We start from the raw sequence: 25232 nt of genomic DNA, 5'->3' as shown, positions 1-25232 counted from the left end.
AGAGAGTGAGGGGGTCACATGGCTGCTTCCTCCAATGTCCCAGCCCAAGAGAGCCAAGCAGTAGTTCTAATCCTTTTTTTTTTTTCAGGGCAATGAGGGTTAAGTGACTTGCCCAGGGTCACACAGCTAGTAAGTGTCAAGTGTCTGAGGCTAGATTTGAACTCAGGTCCTCCTGAATCTAGGGCCAGTGCTTTATCCACTGCACCACCTAGCTGCCCCTCTAATCCTTTTTTTTTCTTTTGCAGGGCAATGAGGGTTAAGTGTCTTTCCCAGGGTCATACAGCTAGTTAAGTGTCAAATGTCTGAGGCTGGATTTGAACTCAGGTACTCCTTAATCCAGGGCCAGGGCTTTATCCACTACACCACCTAGCTGCCCCCTAATCCTTTTTTGATCCAAATATTTTCCCCCAGGTATAGTTTAAAACCTTCAAAAGTTCTTGTTCTCTCTCTCTCTCTCTCTCTCTCTCTCTCTCTCTCTCTGTCTCTCTCTCTCTCAGCAATCTTTGGTATTCCTCAACATCCTTAAATCATTCTGAGCTTTAGTGCTCTTAACACAAATGTTACAGGGCCATTATGCCATGCTTTTGTATTTATCCTTCATTGATGGTCCATTTTTCAATCTTCTGCATTATCTTTTAAAAATCTACATACTTATAGGCTCCTAGGGCTAAAGTTGGAAGGTAGCAACTCTCTAATTTTAGGAGGGAGGGTAAGTCTAGTCAAAAAAAGCATTTAAAGGCCTACTATGTGCTAAGTGCTAGGGATACAAATACAAGCACAAAAGAAAGGAAGTCCCTGTCTTCCAGGAGTTTACATTCTAATGGGGAAGTCAATATATAAAAGGAAACTGAAGAAGGTACTCATGCAGGGCCATGGTTCAGAAAAAGGTCCAGAGAGTCAGGAGTGGAGTACAGAGAGGAATGAAAGAATGAATATGAGTGGCTTTTAAATGGAAGCTCTGAATGATCAGAGGAAGAGGCTGCAGGAAGACTGACCTTCCTGAGTAAATGACACTTTACCAACCCATACCTGATCCCCTCTAAAAATATTTCAGATATCTTTATGTATTATACCTCCCTGGCTTTCTTTGAGTCCCAACTGAAATCCCATCTTTTACTGGAATCCTTCCCCAGTCCCTCTTAATTTTTTTTTTTTTTTGCAGGGCAATGAGGGTTAAGTGACTTGCCCAGGGTCACACAGCTAGAATCCCTCTTAATTCTAGAGCCTTCCCTCTGTTAATGATTTCCTGTTTACCTGCCACATAGCTTGCTTTGTATATATTAGTTTACATGTTGTCTCCCCCATTAAATTGCAAGCCCCTTGAGGACAGGGACTGTCTTTTGCCTCTTTTTGTAATCTCCAGTGTTTAACACAGTTCCTGGCATGTAGCTGATTGATCGATTGATACCTCTAGATATTTCTCCCAGTGAGCTCATCATATCCTCCCCAGCAACCAGTTTCTCCTTGTCAGTGAGGATCAGCTCTCTTCTCAGCCCACTTTGTTGCCTCCTCTACTTTTTTGAAGGATCAAATGGTCTTTAAGGCAAGCCAGGAAATTATTTGTCCTTTCTGCTTCTGGCAGAGAGAACTTTAATAGATATCAGAACAGCTGGAGTACTCCCTCCCTATCACAACATGCCAGGTTGATGACTTGTTTTCCAAACCCCTTGTCTTATCTCCAGTTCTATAGAGATATCCTTGTCATTCCTGCCAACCTAGGTCATTCGTCATACCAGAAATATGTCTTTCCTTCTTTCCTTCCTTCCTTCCTTCCTTCCTTCCTTCCTTCCTTCCTTCCTTCCTTCCTTCCTTCCTTCCTTTCTTTCCTTCTTTCTTTCTTTCTTTCCGGGGCAATGAGGGTTAAGTGACTTGCCAAGGGTCACACAGCTAGTACATGTCAAGTGTTTGAGGCTGGATTTGAACTCAGGTCCTCTTGAATACAGGGCTGGTTCTTTATCCACTGCTCCACCTAGATGCCCCCTTTGCTTTCTTTCCATTCTGCCTTTGCTTGTACGTTTAGTTCCCAAGGCCTGGAGTAGAGATGGAAAGGAGTGAGTTCAGGTTGTTGAGGGGAAGGGGACATCACATTCTACTTTCTACTCTGCGGGCTTAGATGAATTCCTCCTTCTGGGACAGAAACCACAGCTGTTTCCTATAGATAGGGTTGAGAACCACTCTCAGGGTTTGCCCCTTTGCTCTCCCTACACTGCAAGTCTATTTACATGGAGTTCATTGTGTGATACAGAACCTTTCAATCTACTAATTGGATGCTTGGGGTTTTTAAGGTAATGACTGAGGGCTGAAGGGACTGACTTTTGCACACATTATATAGGCAGCCACAACATCAGTATGCAGGATAATATTACAACTGCCCTATTTGCTTCACTGGGTTGTTTTGAAGAAAGTGCTTTGTAAACTTTAAAGTACTATATAAACATGAGTTCTGTTTTGTTTTTTGGTGAGGCAATTGGGGTTAAGTGACTTGCCCAGGGTCACACAGCTAGTAAGTGTCAAGTGTCTGAGGCTGGCTTTGAACTCAGGTCCTCCTGAATCCAGGGCCAGTGCTCTATCCACTGTGCCACCTAGCTGTCCCTAAACATGAGTTCTGTAGAGTCTCAGAGTTGGAATCTCCTATCCAAAGCAAGAATCTTCTATACGATGTCCCTGACGGGTGGGCGTCAAGCCTCTGCTTGAATGCTTCTAGTGACTAGTAGCTCACCGCCTCATAAGAGAGTTTAATTTCTACATAGCTTCTATTGTTCTAAAGTTCTCCAAATCAGAGACTATGAATCTATGGCATTTCTTCTACCAGTCTCACAGGGTTGTTATGAAGAAAGTACTTTGTACCCAGTATAAAATTATTATAATATCATCTATTGGTTGTCCTGGTCTCTTGGGGAAACTACGCATCCCATTGTAGGGAGGTTGCCTTATGTATATCACATTCCATCATTCTGAAGCCCCTATCTTGTCCATGATATGGGAACCTTGAAGAAAAGAAAGGCATCAGGGTGCTTTAGGTAGATTTCACACGATTCAATGAACTAATTGGTAAGCACCCAATGTACTAGATCTGGGGGAAGTTTAAAAAAAAATTTATTTCAATTTAAAAAATGTTTATCTTTAAAAATTTTGAGTTCCAAATTCTCTCTCTTCCTCTATCCCCTAGAAAGAGATTTTTTTTTTTTTAGAAGACCCTGAAGCCTAAAGCAACTGAACAAATTAATAGCAGGTTTTGGGTGGGGACAGTATATAAAGGTTCCTGCCCTGAGGAAACTGATGGTTAAACTGGATGAATAGAACCCTGACTGAAGGAAATTGCCAAACCTACATATCACAAAGTGCATGCTAATGTGGTCTGTATGTTTCAGTGGCTAATGGAGATAAAAAAGCATTCTCAGTCAGGTAGAAGGGGTGAAGGTCGGGGAGAGGTAAATAAGGACAATTTCTTAGATAGGGGAGTTTCTGAGCAATGGGATAAATGGAGTGGTTTTTGGTCTGGGTTAAACTAACCTCTAGGATTCCAGGAATACATGTATATATGTGCAACCATCTTCCTTATTAAAGTGTAAGCTCCTACTGAGATAGGACATTCTAGAGACCTTTTATTTCTTTGTAGAGTATCCAATGTTTCTATGTCTTCCTTCTCTAAGGTTTTACCTCATCAAGTTCTGATTATCCAAGCCAAGTCTTCCTGGGTAAGGGAAAGGTAGATAAAAGAGAATAGTCAAATTCCTAAAATTCTTATTTCTCATTGCTCACCAGCATATACCCTCTGCCTCATCAGGCCAGTCTCCTCATTGTGTCACAAAAATGTATTCCCTTTTAGTATATCACAATGAACCCTGGATTAAAGTTGGAACCACACATAAGTCTAGTAAATTTTTCACGTGAAAGTTTTCTAAATATTCTGTAGTAATCATTTCTCTTCCCCCATTTTGTCATAGCTTCTCTTCTCCAGGTTAAGCACCATTAGCTCTTAAACTGAGCCTTGTATGTCACAAGATTCTATGGTTCTGTGATTCTGAGATGTTGCCAGACAAGGCCAGAATCCAGGGCAAAGATGACGTCCTATTTTTATATTAGGGCAGCCTAAGGTTGACTAAACTTTTTCGTGACCATGTCACTCTGTTGACTCAGACAAGCAAGACTCTGTCTTTTTCACATGTTAAGCAAGCTCTTCCCCATCCTATCTTTTTGCAGTTGAATTAAAGTTCTAGGCTTGACATTTATCCTTATTCAAATGTTATCTCTTGTAAGATTCTACTTGGGATTCACCTCTTGTGACTTTCTTTTGGATCCTTATTCTATCATCCAAAATGACTGCTCTCCTTTCTAGTCTTGGCATCTCTAGTTCCCTGCAATGTTCAGCTCAAGTGCCTCCTCCAAATGAGGACTTTTCTTCTCCACCCCTCCTAATCACTTTGTGCTTATTATGTATATATTTGCATTAATTCATTCATCTGTGTGTATGTATGTATATGTGTGTACATATGCATGTATGTGTGTATATACACACATACACACACACACACACACACACACACACACACACACACACACACACACACACACACATATATATATAGGGCAGCTAGTTGGTATAGTAGATAGAGTGCCTAGTCTGGAGTCAGGAAGACCCATCTTCCTTAATTCAAATCTGGCCTCAGACACTAACTATGTGACCTTGGGCAAATCAGTTAACCCTGTTTTTCTCAGTCTCCTCATCTGTAAAATGAGCTGAAGAAGGAAATGGCAAACCACTTCAGTATCTTTGCCAAGAAAACCCAAATGTGGTTATGAAGAATTGGACACAACTGAAAAACTACTGAACTACAAAAAAATCTTTGTATATGGTCTACCCATATTAGAATGTAAGCTCCTTGAAGGAAGTAACTATTTACTTAAAAAATAATACTTTATTTCCCCTCAATTAAACATAAAAACAATTTTAACATTCTTTTAATTTTTAAAAAAAGTTTTAAGTTCCAAATTCTAATTTCTTTCACTTACCTTCCCCCTTCCTGAGATGGTAAGTAATCTGATATAGGTTATACATGTACAATCATGTAAAACATTTCCATATTAGTAATTTTGTGTAAGTACACTAGAAAGAAAGGAAGAAAAAAAGAAAGGAAGGACAGAAGAAAGAAAAACAAGAAAGAAAGAAAGAAAGAAAGAAAGAAAGAAAGAAAGAAAGAAAGAAAGAAAGAAAGAAAGAAAGAAAGAAAGAAAAAGAAAGAAAGAAAGAAAAAAGAAAGTTAAAAACAGTATGTTTCAGTCTGTATTTGACAACATCAGTTCTTTCTTTGGAGATGGATAGCATTTTTTATCATCATCCTTTTGGGATTGTCTTAGATCATTGTATTGCTGATGGAAGGGTCTAAAATTCTAGCTAGTCTGTCTAAAGTATCTAATGAGTGGCCGCCAATAAATTATAAGCTTTAGCAAGAGTTTAGACTTTTAAACATTTATTAAGGAGAATAAGAATTTGGTGAAGAGAGAGAGAAAGGCCTAGATTCATCTATCTATCAAAGGGAGAACACCTCTCTGCCAGAGTCCTGATGAAAAGAGTGAGAGAACCAGCCTCGCCCCTTCTTCCTCCCACAAGCAAACGTCACTTCCTGACACCAAAGAAAAGCTGTATGGCCTTGCCCTCAGGTGCCTTCTCCTCATGGCGGAGCTTTCCTATAGTAGCTCTCCAGCAGGTGGCGTCATTCCAATCGTTACACTGAAAAGAGCTAAGTCATTCACAATTCTTAATTTTATAATACTGCTGTTACTATGTTTAACATTCTCCTGGTTCTACTCACTTTACTTTGCATCAGTTCATGTAAGTCTTCTAAGGTTTTTCTGAAATCATCCTGTTTGTCATTTCTTATAGCACAATAATATTCCATTACAATCATATATATCAGCTTGTTTAGCCATTACCCCAATTGATGGCCATCCCCTCAATTTTCAATTCTTAGCTACCACAAAAAGAGCTGCTATAAATATTTTTGTACAAATAGATCCTTTTTCCTTTAATTTTTTTTCTAATTTCTTGAGATATAGCAGTGGTTTTGCTGGATCAAAGGGTATACAGACCTTTATAGTGCTTTGGGCATAGTTCTAAATTGCTCTCCAGAATGGTTAGATCAACCACAACTCCACCAATAGTACATTAGTGTCCCAGTTTTCCTATATCCCCTTCAATATTCATAATTTCTTTTTTGGTCATATTAGCCAATCTTTTAGGTGTGAAGTGGTACTTCAGAATTGTTTTAATGTGAATTTGTCTAATGAGTAGTGATTAAGAGCATTTTTTTCATATAACTATAGGTAGCTTTGATTTTATCTAAAAACTGCCTGTTCATATCCTTTGACCATTTATCAATTGGGGAATGACTTGTATTTTAATAAATTTGATTCAGGTTACTACATATTTGAGAAATGAGCCCTTCATCTGAGATACTTGCTATAAATTCCCCTCCTCCCTAGTTTTCTGTTTTTCTTCTAATTTTGGTTGCATTGGTTTTATTTGTGCAGAAACTTTTAAATTTTATACAATCAAAATGATTCATTTGACATTTTGTAATGCTCTCTATGTCTTGTTTGGTCCTAAATTCTTCCCTTATCTATAGATCTGAAATAGATCAACTATTCCATGGTCTCATATTTTGTTTATGATATCACCCTTTATGTGTAAATCATGTACCCATTTTAATCTTATCTTGAAATATGGTGTAAGATGTTGTTCTATACCTAGTTTCTTCCATATTGTTTTCTAGTTTTTCCAGCAGTTTTTGTTAAATCATGAGTTCTTGTCCCCCAAAAGCTTGGATCTTTGTGTTTATCGAACACTAGATTACTATGGTTATTTACTACAATGTACTATGTATCTAATCTATTCCACTGATCTACCACTTTATTTCTTAGCCAGTACCACTTTATAATACAGTTTGAGATCTGGTACAGCTAGGCTACCTTCTTTTTTTAATCATAAAAGTTTTTTATTATTTTCCAGTTACATGTAAAGATAATTGTCAACATTTTCATAAGATTTTTTGGGGGGGCTCTTTTTCTTTGGGGGGGCGGGGCAATGAGGGTTTAGTGACTTGACCAGGGTCACACAGCTAGTAAGTGTCAAGTGTCTGAGGCCAGATTTGAACTCAGGTTCTCCTGAATCCAGGGCCGGTGCTTAATCCACTGCACTACCTAGCTGCCCCCATAAGATTTTTAGTTCCAAATTTTTCTCCCCATCTCCCTTCCCTTCCCCCTCCCCAAGACAGAAAGCAATCTGATATAGGTTATATATGTATAATCACATTAAACATATTTCTGCATTAGTCATGTTGTGAAAGAAGAATCAGAATACAAGGAGAAAAACCTCAAAAAAGAAGAAAAACAACAAAAAAGTAGAAACAGTATGGTTCAATCTGCATTCAGAATCCACAGTTCTTTTTTTTTTTTAGATGTTTCATTGCCCCCCCCCAAATCTATTACAATGACAGGGACATTTAAGACACAAACCCAAAAGAAAAGAATGACATTAAAACATTTATAAGCTAATACAGGTTATATCAAACCAAACTGCATTAATTTCATAAGCATGTTATCTGTGTCTTCATCTAGTGAACTCATAAAAAGATGGGCAGGACAAAAAAATAGAATCCTGGGCCCACAAGTAGAGACTTATTCCTAGGTTGTCATCACTCTATTAATCAGTACTCTTTGGATAGAATTGTTCTTTAGATCAGCTTTAAATTCAGCTAAATGAATTATCATTCAACTGCATTCTTTTTCTCATTTTGTTCACAGAAATATATATATATATATATATTGTGTGTGTGTGTGTGTGTGTGTGTGTGAGGCAATTGGGGTTAAGTGACTTGCCTAGGGTCACACAGCTGGTAAGTGATAAGTGTCTGAGGCCGGATTTGAACTCAGGTCCTCCTGAATCCAGGGCCGGTGTTCTATCCACTGTGCCACCTAGCTGCCCCTATTCACAGAAATATTAAGAGAAGGTTACTGAAACTGAGGAACATTGTGCCTGTGGAATTTCCCAGATCTGTTAGTCCAGCAACTAACTCAGTCAGAAAAGCAGATGAAGTAAATCTGGCAGGACCTGTTATGAACCTTGACTAGGTCCTGGTGATCACCACTTTCCTTCCTAAATGCTCATAGATTATCCTCTTAGTCATAACTCCTCCAATTTTTCCAGGAAAGTCCACTGAAATACAGTCACATTATGTCTATGGCATTTCCTTGAGCTACCAGTCTAGTAAACCTGTCAATAAAGAACACTCAATGAAGGTAGGCACAGGATGCTTGAGCATTTACCTGTCCCAGACTTGGTCATGCTGATTGGGGAATGTTATGAATGAATAACATTTCCATCTGGACTAATTTAAACTACTCTTCCCACATGAGGCCATTGAGAGCTAGAAATAGTAATGTCAGGTATTAAGCAACTGAGGGCCAGGTGACTTGTCTACCCAGGAGGCAAGGCTGGTTCTGTCCTCTCCCAATGGTACTAAGAAATATGTTGTCTCAGGGAGAGGGGACAATATTACAGAGACTGATACAAGCCCGGTGCTTACTCCTCCCATAAATGACTCATCTTCTGTGCTCAGTTACCCTTGTAGGTAGAGACTTGTCCAAAATGTGTATGTGAGGGGGATAAGGTGGGGGGGGGGGTGTGGTGGTGTTGGTTTATAAGGAATCCTAATAAAGAAAACAATATTTTTACTCTGGAAAGATAGGGAGGAATTAGAGAGAGTAGATTCCTAGAACTCGAGGTAGGGGGCAAGGAGGTCAGTCTGAAGAAGTTTATTTTGGAAGGGAGGCATATAAAAGATGTTTCAGAAAGGAGAAAGAGCCCAAAGTGGGTAATGAGGAAGGGAGGGAGCATTTAAGATTTGTGGGGAAGAAATGAGAGAGATGGGATGCTGCCCATTCATCTCCAGGCCATGAAAATCTCAGAGGCAAAATGGAGTAAGACATGGTCAGGAGATGGGCAGCAGGTATACTGGGCTGGAGCCAAGATTTTATGAGAAGAGAGCTATATAAGGAATGATAATAGATGGGATGGGGAGAAAAAGGAGGGAACATTTTGTGAGGGGGCCTGAAAGTTCCTGCTGAGAAGTTTATAATGTATTCTAAGATTATATCTATCCCTACCATCACTGCTGCCCCCCTCCAGTGTCCAGACTCCATGTTTCCCCTGCCCCCAACTACCCGTGGTATTGAATATTTACTAGCAAAACTATTTACACAATGAAAGCACCCAGGAAAGGATTTTATCTAATGTATTTTTATCTTATATTATCTAATAGACTCAGGGGTCATTGGAGAATGGGAGACTGATCATACCCTAGGAGGTCCCTATTGTTTTCCCCTCATTCCCCAATTAAACTCAGAAAATATCCCTAGGAATAATCTGTCCTTGGTCCCACCATGAACACATAAAAAAGAAGAAGTTGTTGGGGGGCAGTGGGGATTAGGCCATGATGACATCCTTGTCATTCAACTGCTACCAAAGGAATGTTAAGTGGGTGGTTTTCATCACAAAGACTAGACCAACAGGTAATTGAGGGAAATTATGGTGATTCACATTTGGGCAGGGAAAGAAAGAAAACAGTAAGGCCTGGAGTGATCCCATTTCCTTGAGGCAGGGTTCAGAGTATGATATAAAAGGCTCTCAGCAGATCTAGGATTCAGCAACGGACGAGCAGCCACATAGCTCCTTCTTCTCTGAACACCAGGTGAGTTCCTCTTCCCTGATTTTCTTGACACTTTGCTAACCATAGAGTCTTGAAGTTGTAGAATTTCGTTTAAGACATGAGGAATCTGAGGAGTAGCAGATGCGGGACTAGAAATTGGGAACTGTATTAGGGACCACAGCTTCTTACCCAATATTGGACAGTTCATCCTCTACAGGCATGGATGCAAAAGTGGCCCATTGAGCTAGATCTGGTATTTAATATGCACTTGTTCATTTAGGGTGCTTTGTAGAACTAGAGTTCTCTAGGGTGGAAGGGACCTTAGACTTCGCCACTAGCCCAATCCTTTCATTTTCCAGAGTAGGTAACTATGGCCTAGGGAGGCGATTTGCTCAAGATCACATAGTTAATCAATAGCAGTGCTGGTACTTGAATACAGGTCTCCTGACTCTTAGTCTGGTGCTTTGTCCAGTAGAGTGCCACTGACCATAAAGAGGGCTTTCTAGAGAATGATAAACCTTGGGTGTTTAACATAGCACGATTGTACATAAATATAGAGCATTTCATGGAATTTGAGACAAAAAATGGTAGGTCATAGGATTGTAATCTTTCTGACACATCTCAGGCCCAAAGTGACCCAATGATGTTTTATATCTATCCTAGAAATATGTTGTATTATGGAAACCACTGATATGGAGTTAGAATATATAGAAAGAACTAGTTAAAGCAAGAAGGACTGGTGAAGACATAAAGAACAAGTCATAGAATGATAGTGTGAGAGAGAGAGAAACCTCAGGAAAAGAAGGAGACCCCAGGGAGGGAGAGAGAGAAAGAGAGAGAGAGAGAGAGAGAGAGAGAGAGAGAGAGAGAGAGAGAGAGAGAGAGAGAGAGAGAGAGAATGTTCCTTCAGCAGGGTGTAGTAAAAAGAGGGTTAGGTTTGTAGTCAGAGAGCATGGGTTCAAATCCTAACTGTGGAGACACTCTCATGTGACTCTGGGAAGGTCACTTAGTAAATGCTTTAATAAAGTCTTGTTGTCTAACTGAAGAATAGACTCTGTGGGAAGTATAATGAGTTGACCTGGAAGATCCATGTTAGTCTCATGGATGATGACTAGTAATGTCCTTGTTATTTTCACCACATGAAGGGTCAAAAACCAGGGGGTACCCAGGACAATATCATCTCAACCCCCATCTATTGGGAATATAGAATTCACCAGTGTTACTCAATGGCTTAAAAAATCCAACTACTTTAGTAAGAAGCAGGGACCAGGCTAAGACTGAAATGAGGTTGGTTTGAGGATAGGGAGGAGGTATGTCTATTAGTAAAATGCTCAATGGGATTTGCTCTCTTGCTCTCAGTTTCCTCATATGTAAAATTAATGGGGCCAACTAGATAACCTCTAAAATATCTTCTATTGCTATTGAATTTATAATCCTATGACTCTACTCATAGATAAAACCTTCAGCAGAGCCAGAAAGCATTGAGATCAAGGGTGAATAGCTGGTTCTCATTTTGTCTGAAGTTAGAAAGTTTCAAAGTCTTTTCATTATGAAAATGGGGAAGAGCTTAAAGGGGGAGAGGGAAAGATCTGGAAGTACTTCCAAAGTCATACCCTTCTAGCAGGGGGCTTGACTTCTCTTCACCTGATAACATATCCATTGACTATCCATTCCTCTCCAGGTCTATCCACATCATAAAATCATGTCTTCTCAGCAACAGAAGATACCCTGTACCCCACCCCCCCAAGTTCATCAGCAGCAGGTGAAACAGCCCTGCCAGCCACCTCCTCAGGAGCCATGTGCCCCCAAGGTGCCGGAGCCTTGCCATCCCAAGGTGCCAGAGCCTTGCCACACCAAGGTGCCAGAGCCTTGCCATCCCAAGGTGCCAGAGCCTTGCCATCCCAAGGTGCCAGAGCCTTGCCACACCAAGGTGCCAGAGCCTTGCCACACCAAGGTGCCAGAGCCATGCACCACCAAGGTCACTCCACCTCCAGCCCAAGAGAAGTGCCCACAGGTCCCCAAGACCAAGCAGAAGTAAGACGGCCCAGGACGACGCCCTCCATGGGACCAGCTGCCAGATGTGGAAACTCCCTTACCATCAGCTTTCCAGTCCTAATTGCTTTCTGTACCTCCAGGAGAGAGTTCTCCCCTGGTGCTTCTCAGTCTAGAATTAGCATGCTGAGCCCAATTAGCAATGGTCCTGCCCTTCATTTGGGTCCTGAAAATGCTACAGAAATCTGTCCCCACCCTGGGATTCCTCAGCACCTGGATCAGGCTGAGGCTACATCTGCCTGAGCTGGCACTCTGGCTATACAGCTTCAGTCCAGGAATGATTGTATCCTTCCTACTCCAATCCCATTAAACTCATTTTCCATGTGATTTCTGGCTTGTGTGTGTCATTGGCTGCTTCTTTGGAGTCTCTCCAACCAGGGTCTCTTGTCTTCTACTTTCTTCTGGGTGGAGGGAAGGTATGTGTGGAGGGAGGGCTAGAAAATAAGCTTCCTGACTCAGGAGATTTGAAGAAGGAGGGATTGGGAGGAAGAGGGCATAGGACACAGTCTTTAGGCTGAGCTGGCATCAGTCAGGAAATCAGAAAGCTCACAATGGACAACGTTATGTTGTGCTATACTCCTGCCGAGCCCTCTCAGTCCCCAGCCAGGTCAGAAGCACCTGGCTCTACTCCAGAATGTAGCTCATTGCCAGGTTCCAAATAGCCCTGCCCTCACCAGCCCAAGCCTGCAAGCCCATGCCAGTACCTACTGATGGAATAGGGGAAAGGTCATTAATCTTGGAGTACAGAGACCTGGGTTTGAGCCCTAGATCTGCCACTTACTAGTTGGGTGACTTTAGGAAAACCACTTAGCCTCTTTGAACCTCTATTTTTTCATCTGCAACATGAAAATAATATTTGAGCTAATCATCTCACTTAAAAAAAGGGGGGATCTATACATGTGTTGTATTTTCATTCTTTCTTGACTTCCTTTTTTTTTCTGGGGCAATGAGGGTTAAGTGACTTATCCAGGATCACACAGCTAGTAAGTGTCAAGTATCTGAGGGCAGATTTGAACTCAGGTCCTCTTGAATCCAGGGCTGGTGCTTTATCCACTGTGCCACCTAACTGCCCCAATTCTTTCTTTTATTAGGCAAATTGCCACTCATTCTGAGGAGACATGACATTCAGTTTCCATCCATACCCATGGAATTAGAGACTTGAAAAGATTATCTAGACCAATTCCTTTATTTTATAGATGAGAAAACTGAAGTCCAGAAAGAGTGGAGACCAGAACCCAACTTTCTTGGTTTTTAGTTAAATGCTGGTTGGATCTAGTGCTCTTTACACCAAGTTTCTCTGGCCCTTCACAGCCATTGTTTCTTTCTTTCTTTTTCTTTTTTTTGCAGGGCAATGAGGGTTAAGTGACTTGCCCAGGGTCATACAGCTAGTAAGTGTCAAGTGTCTGAGGCCGGATTTGAACTCAGGTACTCCTGAATCCAGGGCCGGTGCTTTACCACTGCGCCATCTAGCTGCCCCCCATTGTTTATTTCTTTTCCCAGAATCTTTGAGTACTGGTATATCTTTAGGTCAGCACAATTCACTGAATAGCCACTGTGTTTTGAACCTAATATGTGGCCCTGCTGAGAGGAAGAAATCCAGAAGCAGGAAGGAACTCTATCTCTGTCTTCCAGGAGCCTACAGTCTAGTTGGAGAGACAAGACACACCCTCTTAAATACTAGGAAATAAATAGGGTGTTAGGAAATACCCAGAGATACCTAGGAAATATAATCTAAAGACGGTTTGGTCTGATGGACCCAGGACCCAGGCACAGAGTAAAACACAACCAGGGAATGACTTCCAGACTTTGCTATTTCTGTTCAAGACACCACTATCTTTTCAGTTGCCCAGGTTTGCAACCCTGGAGTCATCTTTGGTTTTTCATTTCCTCTGTTCCCATATCTAGTCTGCTGTCTGAGTTTTATTAATGCTATTTCCACAAGATTTCTTGCATCTATCCCCTTTTCTCCACTCACACAACTGCCACCTAGTTCAGACCTTTATCAACTCTCATCTGGACTGTGACAGTATCTGATTCCTGACGGGTCTCCCTGACTCAACTCTCTCTTCTCCAATAGCTGCCAAAGTGATATTCCTAGAAGAACTTTAGTAGTTTCCTATTGCCTCTAGAATCAAATACAGGCTCTCGTGCTTTTCATTTAAAGACCTTCAGAATTTGCCTCTAACCTTGTTGTTTGGTTTTCAGTCATGTCCAACTCTTTCTGACCCTATTTAGGGTTTTCTTGGCAAAGATACTGAAATGGTTTGCCATTTCCTTCTCCAGCTCATTTTACAGATGAGGAAATGGAGGCAAACAAGGTTAAGTGACTTGCCCAAGGTCATGCAGCTAGTAAATAACAGGCCAGATTTGAACTAAGGAAGATGAGTCTTCTTGACTCCATGCTTGGCACTTTATCTATTGTGCCACCTAGCAGCCTTTAACCTACCTCTCTAAGTTTTTTGGGTATATTACCCCCTTCACATTCCTTAGTCTAGTAAAACTGGCTTTTTTTTTTTTTTTGCTATTCTTCATCCAGGACATGCCATCCCCTATCTCGGTGCCTTTGTATAATGCTTGGAATGTACTCACTCTTCACCTAGTTTCCTTAAAGGCTCGGCTCAAATGCTGTCTTCTGCATGAGATATTTCCTATCCCTCCCTCCTGCCCCTGGCTGCTAGTATCTTTCCACACCAAAATTACCTTGTGTCTCCCTAATAGAGCTCCTTGAAAATAAAGGCTGTCTCATTGTTGCCAGTACCTAGCATCATGCCTGGCTCATAGCAGACACTCAATAAATCTCTATTGACTGAGTTTTGAGCAAGGGTTGGGAGGAGAAGGAGAAGGTATGCCCACTGCAGAGTACAGTTTGTTTTGAAAAGGTACAATGGTGGGGATGTTGGCAGATGGCCAGGAGTTCATCAATCTGTAAAGCAAAAATAATTCCTGTGTTCTGTGTGATGGAAGGGAATGTACAAATTAATGAGATTCCAGATCAATTTAAATAAACTACAGCCCCTAGAGAGTCATTCATTTCTGTGAAACTGACTTTGGGTATTGCTCCTGGAGCATTATTGACTCATTGGCTGACCTCTAGGAGACAAACAAGGGAGCTTATTTTAAAATGGTGAAGGGTTATTTAAAGAAGTGATAGCATCCACTTGGAAGCTGCGGGACCCTGTAGAATGTTGAGTTGATCTGAGGACAAATTGTCCTAGAATGCTTAACCTGGAAGCATCCATGACCAGAGTGATGGCTGATAATTATCACCCAACATTTAAAAACATACACACAAAGTTACTTATTATGTTCCTTTTTGAATGTTTTGAAGAGTTACTCAAATGGATCTCTGATCTCATGGATGTGGGGATTCAGTGATTTATATTGTAACCCATCTATACCTGTCCAACCTGAGAAACTCAGCAATATCCTCCCACCCCCACCCCTATAAGTTTGCCACTGAATGTATTTGGGGCTTTTCTTGCTTTCTTTTGACATTGTTAAGATACCAATACCAGTGGAGCACAGACATAATTCATCAATCCCTTGTTTTCATCATGTGAGCCCATCTTTTCCAATTCTACACTTCTTTGAAGATATCCTTTACTGTAGTTCTTCATCGTTCATTGTGTTGCATCCTTCTTGTATCAGCTTGTGCCTCCTCAATGTTTTATGAATTATACTAATTTTTAATTCTTTGGAGACCATGGTATTTCATCATTTGCAGCTGCTGGTAGAACATTATTATGAAAAAGATGGAATTTTTTTTAGGGAGAAGTTGAGGTCATTGAAAGGACTTTTTAATTTCCAAAAGACAGCCCAGTCTATTCTCCTCTAGTGCAATTATGGGGCCAATTTGTTGTCCATTTTCTGTCTATGTCCAAGATACACATCTTCACAAGTTGGCCATATAACTGCACATCCCATAATGCAGAGATGGCAGGCATTCTTCATTCACCTGGTGTTTTCTATGTGGACTGTTAAGCCAAACTTTTTTGAACACTTAGGGATTTAATTCTAGAAGCCCAGCAATGTTACTAGGTTATATACAATTGGTATGCAGTTGTCCAAAAATAGGAGCAGCACCTTGAGGTCCTTATTATCTCTATGGGATCTCTCTTTGACTTGAATTTTGCACTAGACCTCATCTAAAACAATGGCAAATACCCTAAGTGAGCCTATTATATGCTGTGCCTGATATTAACAACCATAAAGTTATCAAACTAAGTCATCACTGTTTATATATACATATATATAATATTATATACACACATATATGTATATATATATGCATGTATGAATATATTTCAAAGAATCATATGCAGTTGGGATACACACATGTGATAATGCATTGATGCAAGAGAGCCTATAAGGCAACATTTTGCTCCACCAAATAAAATGTTTTGTTTTTGTCACTTGGATTTTTTTTATAACTATCAGTCAAGTAAAAATCTACTGCAGAGAACTTCTCGGGAAAGTCTGCCTCTTCCCTGTTAATAACCACATTAAGGGCAGAGCCAAGATGGCGGAGAGGAAGCAGCAAGCTGCCTGAGCTCTCCTTCTGTTCCCTCAAAACAAACATTAAATCAAGCCTCTGGACGGATTCTGAAACTACAGAACCTGCAAAGAGACAGAGAGACACAGTCCTTCAACCAGAGATAATTTAGAAGACTTCAGGAAAAGGTTGGTCTGACTCGGGCAAAAGGGAGGCCCAGTGCAGGGCAGCAACCCAGCGCCGAAGGGGTCGGGGCAAGTCAGCAGGAGCTGCGGGCCACGGAACAACTGAGGCCCCTGGAACCTGGTTCAAAAATCTGGTGGCCAAGAAGGACAGTGGAAAAACCTACCTGCACTGGCTGAGAGGGCCACGAACAGGTCGGGCAGGATCAGACGCCGGGGTCCAGCGCCTGGCTGGCCGAGCACAATCAGACAGGAAGTGCAGGGTGGGGGATCTCCACACACCATAAAGGCCTCAGAGTAAAACCCGGTCACACAGCACCCATACCCCTGCACAAGAAGCCCAAAACAGGGACCCTGGTGCCCACAGAGCAGACCTCAACTTAAAAAATAAATAAATAAGCTGCAATAATGAGTAAGAAGCAAAAAAGAGCCCTCTCCATTGAGAGCTTCTGTATCAATAGGGAAGAAGCCAACACAAACTCAGATGAGGACAATAGCCTCAAATTGCCTACATCTGAAGACTCACAAGGGAAGGTGAATTGGTCCCAAGAACAAAAAGCCTTCCTGGAAGAGCTCAAAAAGGATTTTAAAAATCAATTGCGAGAGGTAGAAGAAAAAATGGGGAGAGAAATGAAAGCAAAACAAGAAAACTATGAAAAAAGAATCAGCAGCTTGGAAAAGGGAGCACATAATTTCACTGAAGAAAACAAAGCCTTAAAAAATTCACTTGGCCAAATGGAAAAAAAGGTGCATAATCTCACTGAAGAAAACAATGCCTTAAAAATTAAAGTGGGACAGTTGGAAGATAAGGAATCCATGAGACACCAGGAATCAGTCAAGCAGAATAAAAAAAATGAAAAAATAGAAGAAAATGTGAAATACCTCATTGGAAAGACAACTGATCTGGAAAACAGATCGAGGAGAGACAATTTGAGAATCATTGGACTGCCTGAAAGCCATGACCAGAAAAAGAATCTAGACACCATATTCCAGGAAATTATTAAGGAGAACTGCCCTGATATCATAGAATCAGAGGATAAAATCATGATTGAAAGAATCCACCGATCACCTCCTGAAAGAGACCCCAAAAGGAAAACTCCAAGGAATATTGTAACCAAATTCCAGAATTATCAGGTGAAGGAGAAAATACTCCAAGCAGCCAGAAAGAAGCAATTTAAATATCATGGAGCCACAGTCAGGATTGCTCAGGACCTGGCAGCTTCAACATTAAAGGACCACAAGGCTTGGAATATGATATTCCAGAAGGCAAAGGAGCTTGGATTGCAGCTGAGAATCTATTACCCGGCAAAAATGTGCATTTTCTTTCAGGGGAAAAGATGGACATTTAATGACATTGGGGACTTTCAATCTTTCCTGGTGAAAAGACCAGAACTGAATAGAAAATTTGATCTCAACATACAAGACTCAAGAGAAGTTTAAAAAGGTAAACAGAGGGGGAAAAAAAAGGATACCCTATTAGGTTAAACTGTTTATATCCCTACACAGGAAAATAATACTCATAACTCTTAAGAACTGTAAATGTATTTGGGCAGAGAGAAGGACTTTACATAGAGGGTATAAATATAAATTATCTTTGATGTGATGATACAAAAGAATTAAGGGGTTAAAAAGGGAGTCTATGGGGAGGAGAGGAAAGGGGAGGTGGAATGGGATGAATTATATCATATGAAGAGGTGGAAAAAAAAACCTATTACACTAGAGGGAAAGAAAGGAGGGGGGAAGATTGCTTCAACCCTATTCTCATTAGATTTGACTCAAAGAGGGAATAACATATACGTTCATTGGGATAAAGAAACTTAACTCATTCTTTAGGGAAGCAAAAGGGGAAGGGAAAGGGGGGGGACTGATAGAAGGGAGGACAAAAGCAAGGGAGAAAAGGGTAAAGAAAAGAGAGGGGGGTGATAAAAAGGGAGGGCAGATCGGGGGAGGCAGGGGTAAGAAGTAAAATGTCGGTGAGGAGGAATAGGGTGAAAGAAGGGGGGAAAAGTACAAAGGGGGTAAATAGAATGGAGTGGAATAGACAGTCAGTAATAATAACTGTGAATGTGAATGGTATGAACTCTGCTATAAAACGGAAGCGAATTGCAGAGTGGATTAAAAACCAGAATCCTACAATATGCTGTTTACAAGAAACACATTTGAAGCAGAGAGATACACACAGAGTAAAGGTAAAAGGCTGGAACAGAATATATTATGCCTCGGCTAAAGTAAAAAAGGCAGGGGTAGCAATCCTTATCTCAGACAAAGTGCAGGCAAAAATAGATCTCATTAAAAGAGATAAAGAAGGAAATTACATCTTACTTAAAGGTACTATAGATAATGAAGTAATATCAATATTAAATATGTATGCGTCAAGTGGTATAGCATCCAAGTTCTTAGAGGAGAAGTTAAATGAGTTACAAGAGGAATTAGAAAGTAATACTATACTAGTGGGGGATCTGAATCTCCCCCTCTCAGAATTAGATAAATCTAGCCAAAAAATAAATAAGAAAGAAGTGAAAGAGGTGAATAGATTACTAGAAAAGTTAGACATGATAGATGTCTGGAGAAAATTGAATGGGGATAGAAAGGAATATACCTTTTTCTCAGCAGTACATGGCACATTTTCAAAAATTGACCATGTATTAGGGCACAAAAACATCACAGTCAAATGTAGAAAGGCAGAAATAGTAAATGCATCCTTCTCAGATCATGATGCAATAAAAATTACATGTAAGAAAGAGCCAAGGAAAAGTAGAATGAAAATCAATTGGAAACTAAATAATTTCATTCTAAAGAATGAATGGGCCAAATAAGAAATCATAGAAACAATCAATAACTTTATCCAAGAGAATGACAATAATGAGACAACATACCAAAATCTATGGGATGCAGCCAAAGCAGTGCTTAGGGGAAAATTTATAGCTCTAAATGCTTACATGAATAAAAAAGAGAAAGAGGAGATTAATGAATTGGGCATGCAACTTAAAAAGCTAGAAAAAGAACAAATTAGAAATCCCCAATTAGACACTAAATTAGAGATCCTGAAAATTAAAGGAGAAATTAATAAGATTGAAAGCAAAAAAACTATAGAATTAATCAATAAAACTAAGAGCTGGTTTTATGAAAAAACCAATAAGATAGATAAAATATTGGTTAATTTGATTAAAGAAAAGAAAGAAGAAAACCAAATTACCAGTATCAAAAATGAAAAAGGGGATGTTACCACCAATGAAGTGGAAATTAAGTCAATAATTAGGAATTATTTTGCCCAGCTGTATGCCAATAAATTTGACAATCTAAATGAAATGGATGAATATTTACAAAAATACAAACTGCCCAGGTTAACGGAAGAGGAAATAAAATCCTTAAATAAACCCATATTAGAAAAAGAAATTGAAAAAGCCATTAATGAACTCCCTAAGAAAAAATCCCCAGGGCCAGATGGGTTTATGGGTGAATTTTACCAAACATTTAAAGAACAATTCATTCCAATATTATACAAATTATTTGGAAAAATAGGTGAAGAAGGAGTTCTACCAAATTCGTTTTATGACACAAATATGGTGGTGATACCAAAACCAGGCAAAGCAAAAACAGAGAAAGAAAATTATAGACCAATTTCCCTAATGAATATTGATGCTAAAATCTTAAATAAGATATTAGCAAGGAGATTACAGCAAGTGATCACCAGGATAATACACTATGACCAGGTGGGATTTATACCAGGAATGCAGGGCTGGTTCAACATTAGAAAAACTATTAACATAATCAACCACATCAATAAGAAAACCAACCAAAATCATATGATTATCTCAATAGATGCAGAGAAAGCTTTTGACAAAGTACAATACCCATTCCTAATAAAAACACTAGAGAGTTTAGGAATAGGGGGAACTTTCCTTAGAATAATAAACAGTATCTACCTAAAGCCATCAGCAAGTATTATATGCAATGGAGATAAATTAGAGGCCTTCCCAATAAGATCAGGGGTGAAACAGGGATGTCCATTATCACCCCTATTATTTAATATTGTCCTAGAAATGTTAGCTTTAGCAATCAGAGAAGAGAAAGGAATTAAAGGAATTAGAATAGGCAAGGAGGAAACAAAACTATCACTCTTTGCAGATGATATGATGGTATACTTAAAGAATCCTAGAGAATCAACTCAAAAATTACTTGAAACAATTAACAACTTTAGCAAAGTAGCAGGATATAAAATAAATGCACATAAATCATCAGCATTTCTATACATGACCAACAAAGTCCAGCAGCAAGAGATAGAAAGAGAAATTCCATTTAAAGTAACAGTAGATAATATAAAATACTTGGGAGTCTACTTGCCAAGACAAACCCAGGAACTCTATGAACACAACTACCAAACACTCTTCACACAAATCAAATCAGATCTAAATAATTGGAAAGATATCAATTGCTCATGGATAGGCAGAGCTAATATAGTAAAAATGACAATACTGCCTAAATTAATTTACTTATTCAGTGCCATACCAATCAGACTACCTAAAAATTATTTTATACAGCTAGAAAAAATAATAACAAAATTCATCTGGAAAAACAAAAAATCAAGAATATCCAGGGAAATCATGAAAAAAAACTCACAGGAAGGTGGGTTAGCGGTACCAAACCTGGGGCTTTACTATAAAGCAGCAGTCATCAAAACTATCTGGTACTGGCTAAAAAATAGAGTGGTAGATCAATGGAATAGGCTAGGCTCAGGAAATACAGTAGTAAATGACACTAGTAATGTGGTGTTTGATAAACCCAAAGACTCCAGCTTCTGGGATAGGAACTCAGTATTTGACAAAAACTGCTGGGAAAACTGGAAAATAGTATGGCAGAAATTAGGCATAGACCAACATCTTATACCTTATACTAAAATAAGGTCAAAATGGATACATGATTTAGACATAAGAGGTGATACCATAGGTAAATTAGGAGAGAAAGGAATAGTATACCTATCAGATCTTTGGAAAGGAAAACAGTTTTTGACCAAACAAGAGATAGAGTATATTATAAAATGCAAAATGGATGATTTTGATTATATTAAATTAAAAAATTTTGTACAAACAGAAGCAATGCATCCAAAATTAGAAGGGAGGCAGAAAGCTGGGAAACAATTTTTGAGGCCAGTACTTCTGATAAAGGCCTCATCTCTAAAATATATAGGGAATTAAATCAAATTTATAAGAATCCAAGTCATTCCCCAATTGAGAAATGGTCAAAGGATATGAACAGGCAGTTTTCTGATGAAGAAACCAAAGCTATCTATTCCCATATGAAAAAATGCTCTAAATCTCTAATGATTAGAGAGATGCAAATTAAAACAACTCTGAGGTACCACCTGACACCTATCAGATTGGCTAAAATGACAAAAAAGGAAGATAATAAATGTTGGAGAAGCTGTGGGAAAATTGGAACACTAATGCATTGTTGGTGGAGCTGTGAATTGATCCAACCATTCTGGAGAGCAATTTGGAATTATGCCCAAAGGGCGATAAAGCTGTGCATACCCTTTGACCCAGCAATTCCACTTTTAGGTCTTTTTCCCAAAGAAATCATGGAAGGGGGAAAGGGACCCACATGTACAAAAATATTTATAGCTGCTCTTTACGTGGTAGCAAGGAATTGGAAGTTGAGGGGGTGCCCATCAATTGGGGAATGGCTGGACAAGTTGTGGTATATGAATACAATGGAATACTATTGTGCTGTAAGAAATGATGAGCAGGAGGAGTTCAGAGAAACCTGGAGGGTCTTACGTGAGCTGATGATGAGTGAGATGAGCAGAACCAGAAGAATATTGTACACAGTATCATCAACATTGAGTGTTGACCTACTGTGATGGACTATATTCTTCTCACCAATGCAATGGTACAGAAGAGTTCCAGGGAACTCATGATAGAAGAGGATCTCCAAATCCAAGAAAAAAAAAAAGAAAGAAAGAACTGTGGAGTATAGATGCTGATTGAACCATACTGTTTCTTTTGTTTTGGGTGCTGTTTTTTTTTTTTCTACTTTGAGGTTTTGCATCACTGCTCTGATTTTTTCTCTTGTAACAGGATTAATGCAGACATAGGATTAATGTTATTATGTGTATATATATATATGTGTATATATCTATCTATCTATATGTATATGTATATGATATATAGATATAACCTATATCAGATTACCTGCTGTCTAGGGGAGGGGGGAGGGAGGGCAGGGAGGGCAGGGAGGGCGAAAAATCTGAAATTGTAAAGCTTGTATAAACAAAAGTTGAGAACTATCTTTACATGTAACGGAAAAAATAAAATACCTTATATGTAAAAAAAAAAATAACCACATTAAGGATCCCCTAGATCTCCATACAGATTATTCTCATTAAATTTTTATACAGATGGGAAACTATGCATATGGGTCAGTAGTTAATAAGTCAGCCATTGTGGGGGTCAGGGTAGGGGGAAAGGATTAATAAGGACTGAGAGGTTTTCTCCTGCCTTTGGTATCTTTCCCTCTTTCACATACCTTTTAAATAGATACTTCATTAATCAGTCCCTCAACATCCTCATAATTATCTTGTCTCTAGCATAGATCTTTCCCAATTATATAGTTAGTTTCATCCAGATGTTTTCCTCACCTTTTTTCTCTTTTGTATTATTTCTACCTCATCCATAAGTACAAGTATTGTGATGTTAAAATTCAAATGTAGTATTTTACTATTCTTGATGGTTAAAAAAAGTTCGTTATAAAAATAACAGTTCTTTTCCATCCTGTATTTGTTGTCTTTCAGTGTCATCCTTAACTTTCCATGGTATTACTTTGCTTTGTTGAATCTCTCTCTAAACTGTTTCTGCCCTCAACCACTTTTCTCTGTTTTGTGAGGATATATGTCATAATCTTCGATCATCTTTCTAACAGTTTACAAATGAGTTTATTTTCTAAAGCTATGTTGACCTTGACTGTCATATTTCTCCATTTGGCAAGTAACTTAATTGGATGCTAAATATGGTGGGTTTTAGGCTCTTGATGTCCCTGTTATTACATTGGTTAAATTGACCTTGGGAAAATCACTTAACTTCTCTGGACCAAATTTTACTTTTCTGTAAGGTAAGAAAGTGGGGCTCAGTGGTCTCTATGGTCCTTTCAGCTCTTATTTATGATCCTTTCAATGATGAAATTTTCCCTATGTAAAATTATTGTAATTGATATCTGTAATTTCTTTTGTCCATATTCTATTTTCACCATCAATAACATTTAAATAGGTAAAGGTCAAAGTTGTTTTAAAGAGGCTAGATTAGAGTCCCTGGACTTGGAACATTTCTTAAAACCAATTGTCCTATATTGCCCATGATATATGAATTGCTACGAAGAGTTCTATCTTGGTGCTTTTTACTTGACCATATATTAAAAAATTCAATTAATTATCTTAAAAATGTGTTCATATGCCCAAAGAGTTATGGGGCTGTGCATATCCTTTGACCCAGTAATATCACTACTAGGTCTGTATCCCAAAGAGATCATAAAAAAGGGAAAAGGACCCACATGTACAAAAATATTTATAGCAGCTCTCTTTGTGGTGGCAAAGAATTGGTAATCGAGGGGCTGCCCATCAATTGGGGAATGGTTGAACAAGTTGTGGTATATTAATGGAATGTAATACTATTGTACTCTAAGAAATGATGAGCATAAAAAAAAGAAATGATGAGCAGGCAGATTTCAGAAAAACCTGGAAAGACTTAAGTGGACTGATGCTGAGTGAAGTGAGCAGAACCAGGAGAACATTGTACATAGCAACAGCAACATTGTGTGATGATCAACTGTGATAGACTTAGCTCTTCTCAGCAATACAATGATCCAAGATGATTCCAAAGGATTCATGATGGAAAATACTCTCCACATTTCAAAAAACAAACAAACAAAAAACCCCAAAGAACTGTGGAATCTGAATGCAGATTGAACCACACTGTTTCTACTTTTTTTTTGTTTCATTTTTTGAGGTTTTTCCCTTTTGTTCTGATTCTTCTTTCACAACATGACTAATGAAAAAAATATGTTTAATGTGATTGTACATATATAACCTATATTAGATTGTTTTCTGTCTTGGGGAGAGGAAAGGGCAATGAAAGAGGGAGAAAAATTTGGGACTCAAAATCTTATAAAAACAAATGTTGAAAACTATCTTTACATGTAACTGGAAAATAATAAAATGCTTTTAAGATAAAAAAATAGGAGAAAGAATAAAGATAGAATGACCAAAAAAAGAAAAGAAAATATGTTCATAATGTACTGGTATGAGGGTTAATAATCTATATTGTCTACAAGTCTTTGACATCTTATTATTTATTCCTGATCCATATTTTCCCCCCAAAAATTTCCATCTTCTTCTAAACCCACTTTTATGGAATGTCTACTTCTTCATTCTCTGAAGCCATTTTTGTTACATAAGTTTCAATTATTTTCATGGTGTTCTTTTTGTGTATACTTACCATGAACACTACAAAATAAAATAGTTGACTGTTCCATAAAATGATGTTTTTTGTTGCTTTGGGACATGTGATAAAACTTCCTACATCAACTTAAAAAAAAATTCCCTCTTTAAGGAGAACCTATGAGTCATCTTTCCATTTAGCTGTGACTGCTTCCTGTCTTTTGGTTTCATTTATAGTGAGAATGTCAAGATTGATACAATTTAGTTCCTCCCTTAACTAACTGGGTATCAGACAAGGATCTCACATTGACAGTATCCATAGCTAAGTTAAAGTTTATTGATGCTCTTTTTTAGTCTTTCTTACAGGGAAG

At 38.9% G+C, this 25232-nt stretch overlaps 1 protein-coding gene across 1 annotated transcript; it reads left to right on the top strand.

The window, feature by feature from the left end:
- The first annotated feature begins 9714 nt into the window (after positions 1–9714).
- Positions 9715–12075, top strand: LOC122725601 (cornifin-like). Its single transcript, XM_043962800.1, has 2 exons — positions 9715–9749; positions 11389–12075. Exon 2 carries the CDS (start codon positions 11410–11412, stop codon positions 11743–11745), a length of 336 nt encoding a protein of 111 aa, XP_043818735.1. The 5' UTR covers positions 9715–9749; positions 11389–11409; the 3' UTR covers positions 11746–12075.
- The last annotated feature ends 13157 nt before the right edge of the window (positions 12076–25232 follow it).

Source organism: Dromiciops gliroides, chromosome 4 (genome assembly GCF_019393635.1).
Source record: "Dromiciops gliroides isolate mDroGli1 chromosome 4, mDroGli1.pri, whole genome shotgun sequence".
NCBI classification, from domain to species: domain Eukaryota; kingdom Metazoa; phylum Chordata; class Mammalia; order Microbiotheria; family Microbiotheriidae; genus Dromiciops; species Dromiciops gliroides.
Note: the sequence above shows the minus strand (reverse complement) of the source record. Positions and strands in the feature narration are given on the sequence as shown.